Below are 12,419 nucleotides of genomic sequence, written 5' to 3' on the forward strand. Positions count from 1 at the left end.
TGTAAAACACCCGGACATGCTCAAAGAACCATCCCGGGTTTTGCACCATGCCAGGTCTTGGGACAAGACATTACAGTAGTTTAGTTTCTGGAAAAGTGGGCATTCAGCACTATTCCCTCCTCCCGTCACCCCACACAAGTAACACCCGCCAAATTGGAGCACAGGGCTTAATTTATGAGTAAAAGCTCTGTAACCCAGGATACTGACTGAGCAGGATTGTCATACGCTGGGGTTTGCAGTTCAGCACCACTAGAACACAGACATCATTATGGAAGGGTTTTTCTAGCAAAGGTAAGATTTTTTTTTTCCTCTTGGCAAACAGTACCTCACTGTCTTTCTTTGCAAAAAAAGTTTAAGGGAGTCCTTGGCTACTGAGAAAGAAAGTTGGTGATTGAGAAATTGGAGAACGTTTGGTTGAGTGTGCAGGGAATTTAAAATGGACAATAGGTTTCTTTTGTTTCTCTCGCCAAAATGGCCAGGTTCAGGCTGACTTCATTGATTCAGGAACAATCCTGGAATTGTAAAGAGTAGTTAATTTTCCTCATGAAATATAGCGCTTGTTTTCTATCTCACAGGTTAAGGGCTTTTTTGAGTTGATGGATCTGAGAACTACATGAATGAGAAACACTTTAAAATAACCACTTATTTTCATATTTTGCAATCCAGATAGCATAAAGTAAGCCAATAAATGACAGCTGACCTAATCTGTCAGCTTAAAATATGAATTATTTCCCATGCTTTGTGTTAAATAGTATAAATATTTTAGAAAACATAGGTTCAAATTCTGGCTTTTCCAGTAGCTGGCTCCTTGGCTTTGAGCAAAGCCCTTAACCTTTCTGGCCTGTTTTCTTTCTGGCCTGTTTGCTGTTTCATTTCTATAAAAATGTTTTAAAAGTCTATAAATGTATGAATTTATAATGTATTTAGTTTTCTGCTAAACATCTATTATATTCTAGTCCTTTTCTAGGAGCTCAAATATACATTATGTTTTAAGTGTCCAAACACAAAAATCCTGTGAGATAAATATTGCCCCTATTTTTCAGATGAGAAAATTGAGACTCAAATATGTGAAAGTGAGGGCCTCCCCGGTGGTGCAGCGGTTGAGTGCTGGGTTGCGAAGCTGCCCGCAGCCTCTGCAGCACTGGTTCTATCCCCTGCTGCTCCCCGGCCACCTGAGGAGGGTCCCACATGGAGCACAGACCTCTCCTGCCACCCGCTGCTCCCCTCAGCAGTGTACTTCGGTCCTTCTGCCTGCTCTGCTCCCCGCTATGGCTCTGGTGAATTCTCTCACCCTCTCGTACTTCTGACTGCACCCCGTGCTGAAAGAGAGAAAGAAATAAATCTTAAAAAAATATGTGAAAGTGAATTGTTGATTCATTATATACCTATTAAAGGCAAGAGATAGGATATGTATCCAGTTCATCACATTTCAGACCAGTGTGCTTTCTATGATATCACAACTGGAGTGTGAGAAAATAAAGCAATGTCTTTAATAAAAATGTGAATATGTAGTGAAATCTTATTGTCCCAGGAAACATGATATACAAGATGCAATTGTTAGACTAGGAGATCAGGAACTTTGAGTTCCAGTATTATTTCTCAAAAATTCAGGTGTGTCCCTTCTCCTCTGGGCTTCAATTTTCCCACCTCTAACATGGTAGGCTGTAGTTATAGTAGTAAAGAATGATACAAATCACACTTGACCTTTTGACACTTTAACACTCTCTTTCCTTTTTTTTGTTCCCAACAAAGAAAGTTACCCAGCAATGGTGAGAAAATCCCCACCTAGACCTGTTTTGAACCAAAGGGTAAAGAAAAAGCCACAGGCAACTCTCATCCCAGGGCTGTCTGACTATGTCTATGCAGATGGCCCCATTAGTAAGCTTGTCCTTCCCAGAGGTGGCTCTTCCTGCCAGCCTGTATCTGTGCAAGTTTCATCTTCTCCTTTCCATTTTTTAAAATATCATAAACTTGCCCTTTTGGATATAAAAATAAGGAGCCACAAAGCATTAAGAAAGCAGAAGATCAAAGGTCAATCTTGGAGAGTTCTACTAGGAAGACTGTTGAGATTGCAGATAGAGCCCCAAGAATAGCAGCATTCCTGTGTTCAGTTGAGTGATCCTTTGTGTAGGATGAGCCTGTCCAACTCAGTCTAGCCCAATTCAGAAAGGGAAAAAGAAAGAAAGAAAGAAAGAGAGAGAGAGAGAGAGAGAGAGAGAGAGAGAGAGAGAGAGAGAGAGAGAGAGAAAGAGAAAGAGAGAAAGAAAAGAGCATTGTCACACTGACGCAACATCTTGCAAATTCTAGGGAAAACACTGATGCAAATTGTCATATATGTTGGAAAACAGGCCGAGATGGCATTGAGATGACAGGAAAGTAAGGTAAAGGTAGGAGAGACTTAACTTAATCCTAGTTGACCTTCTCCCCAAACTAGTCTAATCTTAGTATATATTAACTAAATTATGTCTAATTCCAACTAATCCAGGAATATTAACATCTCTTCTATCTGCCCTCCTTTACTTCCCATAAGACTTCTTGCTTACTTTACCTATTTCATTTCCTTTTTCACCCTTTCCTTTTACTTTCCCTCCTCTGTCTGATCTTTCTCTCAAACTTCTTCTTGTGGGCTCAACTGAGAGAAAATAGGCCTGGCCAAGTGAACAGTTCACATCCCTTATCTCATTTGATCTTCCTGGCAAAGTTATAAGGACCCTAAAGCAGATATTATCTCCACTTAAGAAGTGAGAAAACTGAGGCTCAGGAAATTAAGCAACTTGCTCAAATTTCTGATGAATCCAAAACTAGAGCCTATTATTTGTAAGGTCTGAACTCTTTCAGTTTTACCATGAAACAGCTAAGTATTTCTATGGCTTTCTCCTTTCTTCTGTTCTTATAGTGTATAACATCAACAATAAACAAAGCATTGGGAAAGAAAAAAAAAAAAGACATCACTGTTAGAAGGAATTTGTCAAATGCCTACTAAGTTCCCATTGCTATTTATTCAAACACAACTGAAGCCAGTACTCAAACCTAAGTTTATCTGACTCAAAGTTCTGGTTCCCTTCATTACAACATGTTGTTGCCAAAGAGACTAATCTCAGTCATATATATGTGTCTGTATGCTTAGCATGTGTTACTGTGTATAGGAACTTATGAGTGTGCACATGATATCTTTAAGATGTTATGACTAGCCATAAAATGTTAAATCTTTGTGATACTGGCAAATTTAATTTTAAACCTATTTCCTTCTCTGTAATTATAATATCCACTGATATGTTTTAATCACTTACTTTTGAACTTCAAAGCTTATTTATGTCCAGTGTGTTTATAGATCTTAATTCACTTAATCTTTTCAAAAACTCTGAGATATAGTTAATAGTATTCCATTTTAAAAATTAAACACTATGACTAGAGTAATGAAGCAGCTTATCAAGAATAAAGTTAGGTTAAGTAGAATCAGGATTATTTTAGGTAGTCTGTGCTTTGGTGGCAAAATGGAGAAACAATCCTTATCTCATAAGAGTTTGAGAACTAAATAAAGTGACAGATGTGAAAAACATATTGCAAAGTGGAAAGTGTTGGGCAAAAGAACTTTACTCCCCAAGTTCTCTTGTCTAGCCTTTTTTTTTAATCACCAGTTACCACCTATGAATGCTTGTTCATTGTATCCTGATGGTCTGTACTAATCTTATCTGGGAATATTTCTAAGTTTATCATGTGTTTTTCCAACTGTGTAACTCTTACTGGGGACAGTTTTCTTGTAGGTAAACAAGTTTAAGGCATAGTGAACTTTCTGGCACCTCTCTAAAAAGGAAGCATGAAAGAGGTTCTTGTTGCATTCAGACTTCCACTGAGTCAAGGAAACTTTCTGTTGGGGGCTCCAAAGCATGAAAAATTGTGCGACCATGTATGGTACTATATGCAGACACATGTGAAAGTACCTGTCTTTCATAAACAATTATGACTATTGCAGAGTGTGAAAACTTCAAGGACTTTCTACGAGTCCTTTATATAAAACATTTTCTGTAGTTATGCATTTTTGTATTGTTTTATAGATGGGAAATTGAGGCTCATTAAGGTGAAGTACCTTGCATAAAGTCACTCCCTGAGCCAGTGGAAAACTTGAACTAGAGGCAACTTCTGGGAAAATGTATTTGTGCCACTTTATGTCATCTTAGCTGTTTATGGTACACCTATAGTGCCCCTATTACAATGTTTGTTATGGTAATAGACACACAAAGACTTCTAAGATCTGACAGTCTATCTTCAATATGTGTACAGCCCAATATGGGAAATAAAGACATAGCATCAGACAGCTCATGAGACAGAAATATTATAGTCTGAATAATGAAATTGGGTGCTATAGAAAGTAAGAAATCCTTTAGAAGACTTTAGCATGGAGAGGTTAAAGGTGGCCTTCTGGGAAAGTTAATTTTTAATTTAACCCTTATAGTGGAAATATAGAACATATATATGGGAGCTAATAAGGATAAACCAACAAACTGTAGCCAAGAAGGAGAAGGAAACAACAGTTATTGTCTGTTATGTTCTAAACATTAATTGTGCTAGATCCCTTTCTTATAAGTTTTCTAATTTTCTTCTCCAAGGCTATTATTATGCATGTTTTATAGAAAAGAAAAAAAAAGGTTCCAACTGTTAACTATTACCTGAAGCTAAGGTCAGTGGGAGAGCCGTCTCAGCCTGGTTGAATATCTGTCTGTTTCCAGAAGTGATCATAGCTACGTGTGATTCTGTGTTTCAGAATGCATGCATTTTTTCAAGATACAGCTTTTTTATATAGATTTATTTATTTATGCATACAAGAACTGGGGTACAGGTCAGAGGTGTGGGGGTGAGAGGATTCACAAGAGACAGAATGGGGAACAGAACAGGCAGATTGAGTGAAATACACTGTTGAGGGGAGCAGTGGGTGAGTCAGGAGAGGTCTGCTGCACCATGTGGGTAGCTCCCTGTCCAGAGATCAAACTGGTGCTGCAGTGGCTATGGATTGCTCCATAGGTTGCATCTTAACCCCTGTGCCTCCAGGGAAGCCCCTAAGATGCAGATTTAATTATTAATATATACATGATCTCTGTTAATGCAGGGGATTCTGCCAGTAAGTTTTGTGGAAGGTAGGATAGCATAATTCCTGAGCTCATAACCCAGTTCTACCATTTGTGAAGTAGGTGACATAGCATAATTCCTGAGCTCATAACCCAGTGCTACCATTTGTGAACTAGGTGACATTGAGCAAATTACCTTACACCTTTGTTCTGCAGTTTTTCCTTCTGGAATATGAGGATAATAATGGCATCTCTTCATGTTTGGTAGTGAGTAGTAATTGATTTGATCCATGTAAAACAGGTGAATAGTGTCTGACATTCCATGCACACACAATAAATACTGATGTTTTATTATTGATATTATTGTTACTAACCTGAAACTAAGACTGTGTGACAGTGTGGTTCTATGTGTGAGTGAAAGTATGTGCATTTATACTTTTACATAAGACTTCACCTATGTGATGCAAGTGAATGTCTGCATTTATGTTATATATTTCTGGTTTTTGGGTGTGACTGTAGCTGTGCATAGTATGACTGAATGTTTCACCCCAGACCTCAAGAACTCTAGCCTACTGGCTGATATACTGGGTGAAAACCTAGAGGTTTGGATCTGATTCAGACACAGAATTGAACATATGAAATGGGTTTGTGCACAGAAGAGAATATCTTTGAGAAATTAGTAATAGCCCCCTCACATATTCTCAGTTGTTATGTATCCCTTACAAAGTTTTAAGTGTAACGGATATGCAGGAAATTGCATAAATCCTAAATCCACACCTTAATGTATTTTTGACCAACTGAACACATCTATGTAACCAGTATGTAGATCAGGAAACAGAACATTATCTAGAAACCTTCCTTTTCTTACTTTCTCTATCCCAAGCTCACTAATCCTTACCTCCAGGTTAAACCCTATCATGACTTCTAACAGCATGGATTGATTTTGCCTTATTTTGTACTTTACATAAATGAAATCACACAATATGTACTCTTATATGTCTGGTTTCTTTCTGAAGGATTACAAACATGTAGGTGTAGTTTGTTCATTAGCATTGCTATATATAATTCCGTTGTATAATAAAAAAGTACAATTTACTCCTCCACTCTAGTATTTATGGACATTTTGACTGTTTATATTTTGGGTCTATGAACATCTTAGGTTTGGGGGTGAATTCTCATTTGGTTTTAAATACAATTCACAAAAGATGGAAAATTGCAACAAAGAATACAGCAGTACAGTGAGAAGTAGTGACTTGATTCAGGTACAGAGTGAGTCAGTAGTCCAATTAGGCTTCTGGTGCTTGTTTCTTGTTTCTTGATTTTTTTTAAGATTTTTTTTTTTATTTATACAAAAGCTGGGGTATAGGCCAGAGTCGTGGGAGGGTGAGAGGATTCACCAGAGACAGAGCTGGGAGAAGAACAGGCAGACTGACGAAACACAATGCTGAGGGGAGCAGCGGATGAGACAGGAGAGGTCTTCCTAGCCATGTGGGATTCTCCCTGGCTGGCCATGAATCGAACCAGCACTGCGGAGGTTGCAGACAGCTTCAGGGTCCTGTGCTCAATCTGCTGCCCCACCAGGGAGGCCCTGTTTCTTGATTCTTGGGTCAGAGTACATTCTTCCTTTTATCTTCTGAGGGGACTGAATTAAGATTTCTCTTCTGAAGGAAATGATATATAATTATTAGTACAAGTGACTCTTAAACTTTGTCCTCCAAAGTCCAATGTGTACATATCACTGAACACTTGCTGAACTAAAAGGAATCAGGTAAGATAGAGATTGAGCTAAATTGTTTTTGCTTTCTCAGTCAGTTGGTCTCTCCCTTGCTTTTTTAGTTTTGAAAGTCTTTTTGTTCTCTTTCTTCCATACCAGCAACCATTCACTTGCCTGTTCTCAGAGTAATGTGGGCCATGAAGCCAGGCCATCTTTTCTGGGCTCTGCTGTTCATTCAAATTTTGTGGCCCCAACTGACTGATGGGACTACTCGAGTCTACTACCTCGGCATCCAGGATGTGCAATGGAATTATGCTCCCAAGGGAAGAAATGTCATCACAAACCAGCCTCTGGACAGTGACATGTAGGTTTAATTTCTTATGGAATAGAGATCTAGTTTTGGGGAGGTGGTACTCTAGAGGTCAGGAGGTAGTGTCTTTAGGACCTTTCCCCAGGGTGTGGTAGCAACCAATTCCTGATATCTCTGGGCCATATACCTAGTGCCATGTTTCCTGGAAGAGGGCTACTTGACTCAGCAGCCAGCATTCTGATAGGGAGTCAGATTTTGAATATAGACGTGTCTCAGCATTTTTAGGATCCTAAAGCTAATTCCATATTCCCTTGATTCTAAGATAGTATACACAGTGCTGTTTTAATAGCAGCTGTCTAACTGTAACTGTTGTGGTAGAAATATGTTCCCATCTTTCAGTGAAACTATATGGATTCCAGGTATATGAAAAAAAAAATATGATAAGCCTTTGAATCAAGGACATAACAATAAATAGCTATTACTCATGGAATGCTCTGTCTGTGACAGGCACCATACTAGAAATTAACATAATTTCTCTCAATTGTCACAAAAGCTCTGGGAAATAAGTATGAATAGCTCAGTAAACTGAGGTTCACAGGGAAGTCAAGTGACTTGCCCAAGTCCTACAGCTAGTAAATGGAAGATCTAGGGTTTGAACTGGATATCATGGATACAAAACTCATATTCTCCTCACCATTTTGGTATTAACAGATCCCGCAGATTAACCTTTATTGATCGTAAAGTCTTGCAGGTTCAAGTATATATTGAAAAAAAATGAAGTGTATGCTAAATAATCTTTTGTGATCATTAATCATTTAATCTCTCAATCCTCATAGATTTCCAAGTTGACTGTGATAGCTGAGAGCACTCTAGGAAACGTTAAAGTAAGAAAACAAACAAAAAAAAAGCTGTCATTTTTGACAAATTATTCTTTTTTAATATTTATTTTTTATTTATACAATCGCTGGGGTACAGGCCAGGGGTGCAGGAGGGTGAGAGGATTCACCAGAGACAGAGTGGGGAGCAGAACAGGCAGACAGACTGAAAGCACTGCTGAGGGGAGCAGCGGGCACAACAGGAGAGGTCTGCCATGCCATGTGAGAATCTCCCCGGCTGGCCAGAAATCAAACCTGAGCTGCAGAGGCTGGAGACAGCTTCACAGCGCTGTGCTCAATCCACTGCACCACCTGGGAGTCCCACAAATTATTATTTATCTAGTTTTGGAGAAGCAGCATCTCATGTTAAAAAATGTCCTTCAGGGATAACTTTGTTATTCTCCTTTCCTAGTTATAGTTAACATGTCTTAATCTTTTTGTTTAAAGATTTATTTGTATTTATACAAGAGCTTGGGTACAGGACAGAGTTGGGGGAGGGTGAGAGGATTCACCAGAGACAGAGTGGGTTGCAGAACAGGCAGATGGACTGAAAGCACTGCTGAGGGGAGCAGCAGGAGAGACACGAGAGTTCTGCCCCGCCATGTGGGATTCTCCCTGGCTGGTCGGGAATCAAACCAGCTCTGCGGAGGCTGCGGACAGCCTCACAGTGTTGCGCTCAACCCACTGAGCCACTGGAGAGGCCCCATGTATTAATCTTTTGCTGTTTTCCAGGCATTGTCCTAAGTTCTTCATGCATTTTAATTCTTTTAGTCACCAGCAGCATCTGTCCAAGTTTGGTACTATGATCATCTTTACTTTATAGATAGGGAAATTGCTCACAGAAAAGTGAAGTAGTTTGCTCAAAGTTCCACAAATTTTGGAATTGGCAATATTGGCATTTAATCCACCATTATTAGCTCCAAACCTTTGCTAGCAGTCTTTTTTTGTAAGCTAAAAATGGTCAAATATCACAAATTCCATATGCTTTAATTTAATACTTCCCATTGTCTAAACTAAAACTTTCATGTTTTAATTAGTGTATACTCATTTCTCCTTGTTTTTCCCTAAATAAAAATGAACAATCTCCTCTAGAAAAGAATGCACTAGAGGTTTGAAGATTGTGGGAATATTGTAACACTCTCTTTCCTTCCCAGAGTAGCTTCCAGCTTCCTAAAGTCAGACAAGAATCGGATAGGGAGCAGCTACAAGAAGACCATCTACAAGGAATATAGAGATGGTTCATACATGGATGAAATAGCCCAGCCTGCTTGGTTGGGCTTCCTGGGACCAGTGTTATGGGCTGAGGTGGGTGATGTCATAAATATCCACCTGAAGAATTTTGCCACTCGTCCCTACACCATCCATCCCCATGGCGTTTTCTATGAGAAGGATGCAGAAGGTAAATTAACCAAACAATTTCTCCTCTGCCTCCAATAGATATTACTTTTAATTTAGTGCCATCTGAGAGAGAGAGGATATGGGCATGAGGATAGTCTTTCTTTCTTACTGTTCTGAGGTGGCAGGGAATATACTGAGAGAGAGCACAACTAGGTAATATTATTGGTTCTGCTTTACATATTCTGTGTGACTTTGGGCAAGTCATTACCCCAGTCTGGGCCTAAGATTCTTTATTAATAATGTAAAAAGTCAATTTTCTTATTATCTTGAATGGCATTCCCATAAAACATGTGACTGTGATGTGAAAGTGTTTTTTTTAATATAAGTGAGCATTATTCTAGTGTCACAGTCTTTCAAAAGGAACTTTTTTTCTCTCTTAAGAGGGAGTTAAGTTTATTAATCTGTATTTCTCATATCTGCAGCTCAAATGCCTATAATAGTAATATAAAAAACAGTGAGTAAGGGGGAATAGAGAAGGAAGTCAGAAGGTCCTGACTTAATCACCCACTTCATCTATGATCTTGGCCAAATTATCTTCCTTCATTTTTCTCTACCATAAAATGGGAAGTAGTCATTATGTTGTCTTTAAACTGAAATTCCGTGATTGCTTTCTATTTTTCAGGGTGCTTAAAAGGAGCAAATTCTGTTTTCCCTTGCCTCCATGCCACCACTATGCACTAAGACTGTGCATCACTTTACATGACCACACTCCTTTCCTAATTGGCTGTCACCTCTTCTACTATTGTTGATGTGAGATATAGGATTTTTTTTTCCCTAGATATTACCAGAATCTGCAATTTCATTTTCTAGGCTCCCTATACCCAGATGGAACCTCTGGTCGGCTGAAAGCTGATGACTCTGTTCCCCCTGGAGGCAGTTACATCTACAACTGGACCATTCCAGAAAGCCATGCACCCACTGATGCTGACCCAGCATGCCTCACTTGGATCTACCATTCTCATGTAGATGCTCCACGAGACATTGCGACTGGCCTCATTGGACCCCTTGTCACCTGTAAAAGAGGTACTGACCCCAAGTGTGAGCTATGACATGCAGTTTGGGATATTTAGAGGAAGCAATGATATAGCTGAACTACCTACATAATGAGCAGCAGCCGTAGGAGTGTTGATTTATCACCCTTGTTTATTTCCAGGGATAAACTTTACCAAGCCCACTTTCTAATTATTTCTTTTATTTTATTACCCCTTTTCTAAAATAACCCCAACAACAAAAAAAAAATATTACTTTTTTATCTTTTCTTATTTCACTTTAAAAACTCAACAATGATGGGAATCGGATCACACAGAATTAAGGTGTGTAGTAATAGCACAACTGTGGATAGGACTGCAAGTATAGTCATCAGTATTTGGGTAGGATTCTAGACTTTGTTAAAATGGGGTATGTGTAAGATGCAGTCAGGCATGAAGACCTGAGTATTGTAGGAATGTCATAAGGTTGAGGCCCTGGTTGAATAGATAGGCATAGATATTGGAGGGGAATTATTCCTGATCCTGTGTGTTTCACCACCAAGTCTTAAGCTCAACTAAATTGGTTTTGTCTGGGGAGTTTGGAAATATAAATTAGCAGCAGAAGGCTCAATCTGCTTTTCTGTTGTGGATAGGCTCTTAAGGCTACTTCTCCTTATTCTTTTCTTACATATATCCCTTGTAGATTACTCTTGTTAAGGAAAGAAGATTTTCTTTTTTTTTAATTTATTTTTATTTTTAAACAATGTTTGCTTCCCCCCACCCCCTCAGATTGAGTCCCCATAGAATTTCCTTCCCCAAGGCACCCATGCACCATTACCACAGTACTATGTGCTCCTCCCTCCCTCCCTCTGATCCCTCTCCCTCCTCCTCCCCTGCATTATGTCTCTGATTCACAATTGTCTGTTTTTGCTTTGTTGTGTTTTGTACTGTTATTATTGTTTTTACACTGATGTCTTGTTTGGTTCCCCTATATTCCTGTTATAAGTGAAACCATCCGATATTTTTATTTTTCCTTCTGGCTTATTTCAGTGAGCATAATTCCTTCTAGTTCCATCCACGTTGCTGCAAATGACATGAGTTTATTTTTTTGGTTCGCTGAATAATATTCCATTGTGTATATATACCACATCTTCTTGATCCAGGCATCTATTTTTGGGCATTTGGGTTGTTTCCAGGTTTTACCTGTTGTAAATAGTGCTGCAAGAAACACAGGTGTACAGGTGCTCTTTTGAATCACTGTTTTTGTGTCCTTTGGATAGATCCCTGGTAGTGAAATTGCCGGGTTGTGTGGTAGCTCCATTTTTAGTAGACTGAGGAACCTCCAGACAGCTTTCCATAGTGGTTGGACCAGTTTGCAGTCCCACCAGCAATGTAAGAGTTCCTTTTTCACCACATCCTCGCCAACATTTGTTGTTGCTTTTTTTTTTTTATATGTGTCATTCTTACTGGTGTAAGGTTGTATCTCATTGTGGCTTTGATTTGCATTTCCTTGATTATAAGGGATGTTGAACATTTTTTCATATGCCTGTTGACCATTTGCATTCCCTTTTTTGAGAAATGTCTTTTGAGTTCTTCTGCCCATTTCTTGACTGGATTGTTTATTTTGTTTGTGTTGAGCCCTGTGAGTTCTTTGTAAATCTTTGTGATCTGTCCCTTATCAGTTGAATGGAGTGCAAATATTTTTTCCCAATCAGTGGGGTGTCTCTCTGTTTTGGTTAATGTCTCTTTTGCTGTACAGAAACTTTTCAGTTTGATATAATCCCAGGTGTTTATCTTTGCCTCACTATCACTGCTTTGGGTGATGAGTCTTTAAATATGTTTCTGATATGTATGTCTTATAGTGTTTTACTATATTTTCTTCTATATATTTTATGATTTTAGGTCTTATGTCCAGTTCCTTTATCCATTTTGAGTTGATTTTTGTGCACAGTGAGAGGTAGTTGTCTAGTTTCACTTTTTTGCATGTGGAGGTCCAGTTTTCCCAGCACCATTTATTGATGGTTTATTAAACTGTCCATGTTCCATTACATATTCATTGCTCCTTTGTCAAAGATTCGTGTACGTATAAGT

General features: G+C 38.8%; 1 protein-coding gene across 7 annotated transcripts in view; it reads left to right on the forward strand.

The window, feature by feature from the left end:
* Positions 1-6,954: 6,954 nt before the first annotated feature.
* Positions 6,955-12,419, forward strand: part of HEPH (hephaestin) — a gene marked incomplete at both ends in the record, with an annotated part of 101,946 nt that continues 96,481 nt past the window's right edge. For 6 of the 7 annotated variants that reach the window (XM_084259129.1, XM_084259128.1, XM_084259130.1 and 3 more), the window contains 3 exons: positions 6,975-7,141; positions 9,117-9,361; positions 10,171-10,383. In XM_084259129.1, coding sequence (XP_084115255.1) covers positions 6,975-7,141; positions 9,117-9,361; positions 10,171-10,383 — 625 coding nt within the window. Of the gene's footprint in view, positions 7,142-9,116; positions 9,362-10,170; positions 10,384-12,419 lie in introns of all 7 variants that reach the window. The other variant, XM_084259131.1, reaches the window with a different exon arrangement.

This window comes from Talpa europaea, assembly GCF_964194135.1.
Source record: "Talpa europaea genome assembly, chromosome: X".
Taxonomy (NCBI): Eukaryota; Metazoa; Chordata; class Mammalia; order Eulipotyphla; family Talpidae; genus Talpa; species Talpa europaea.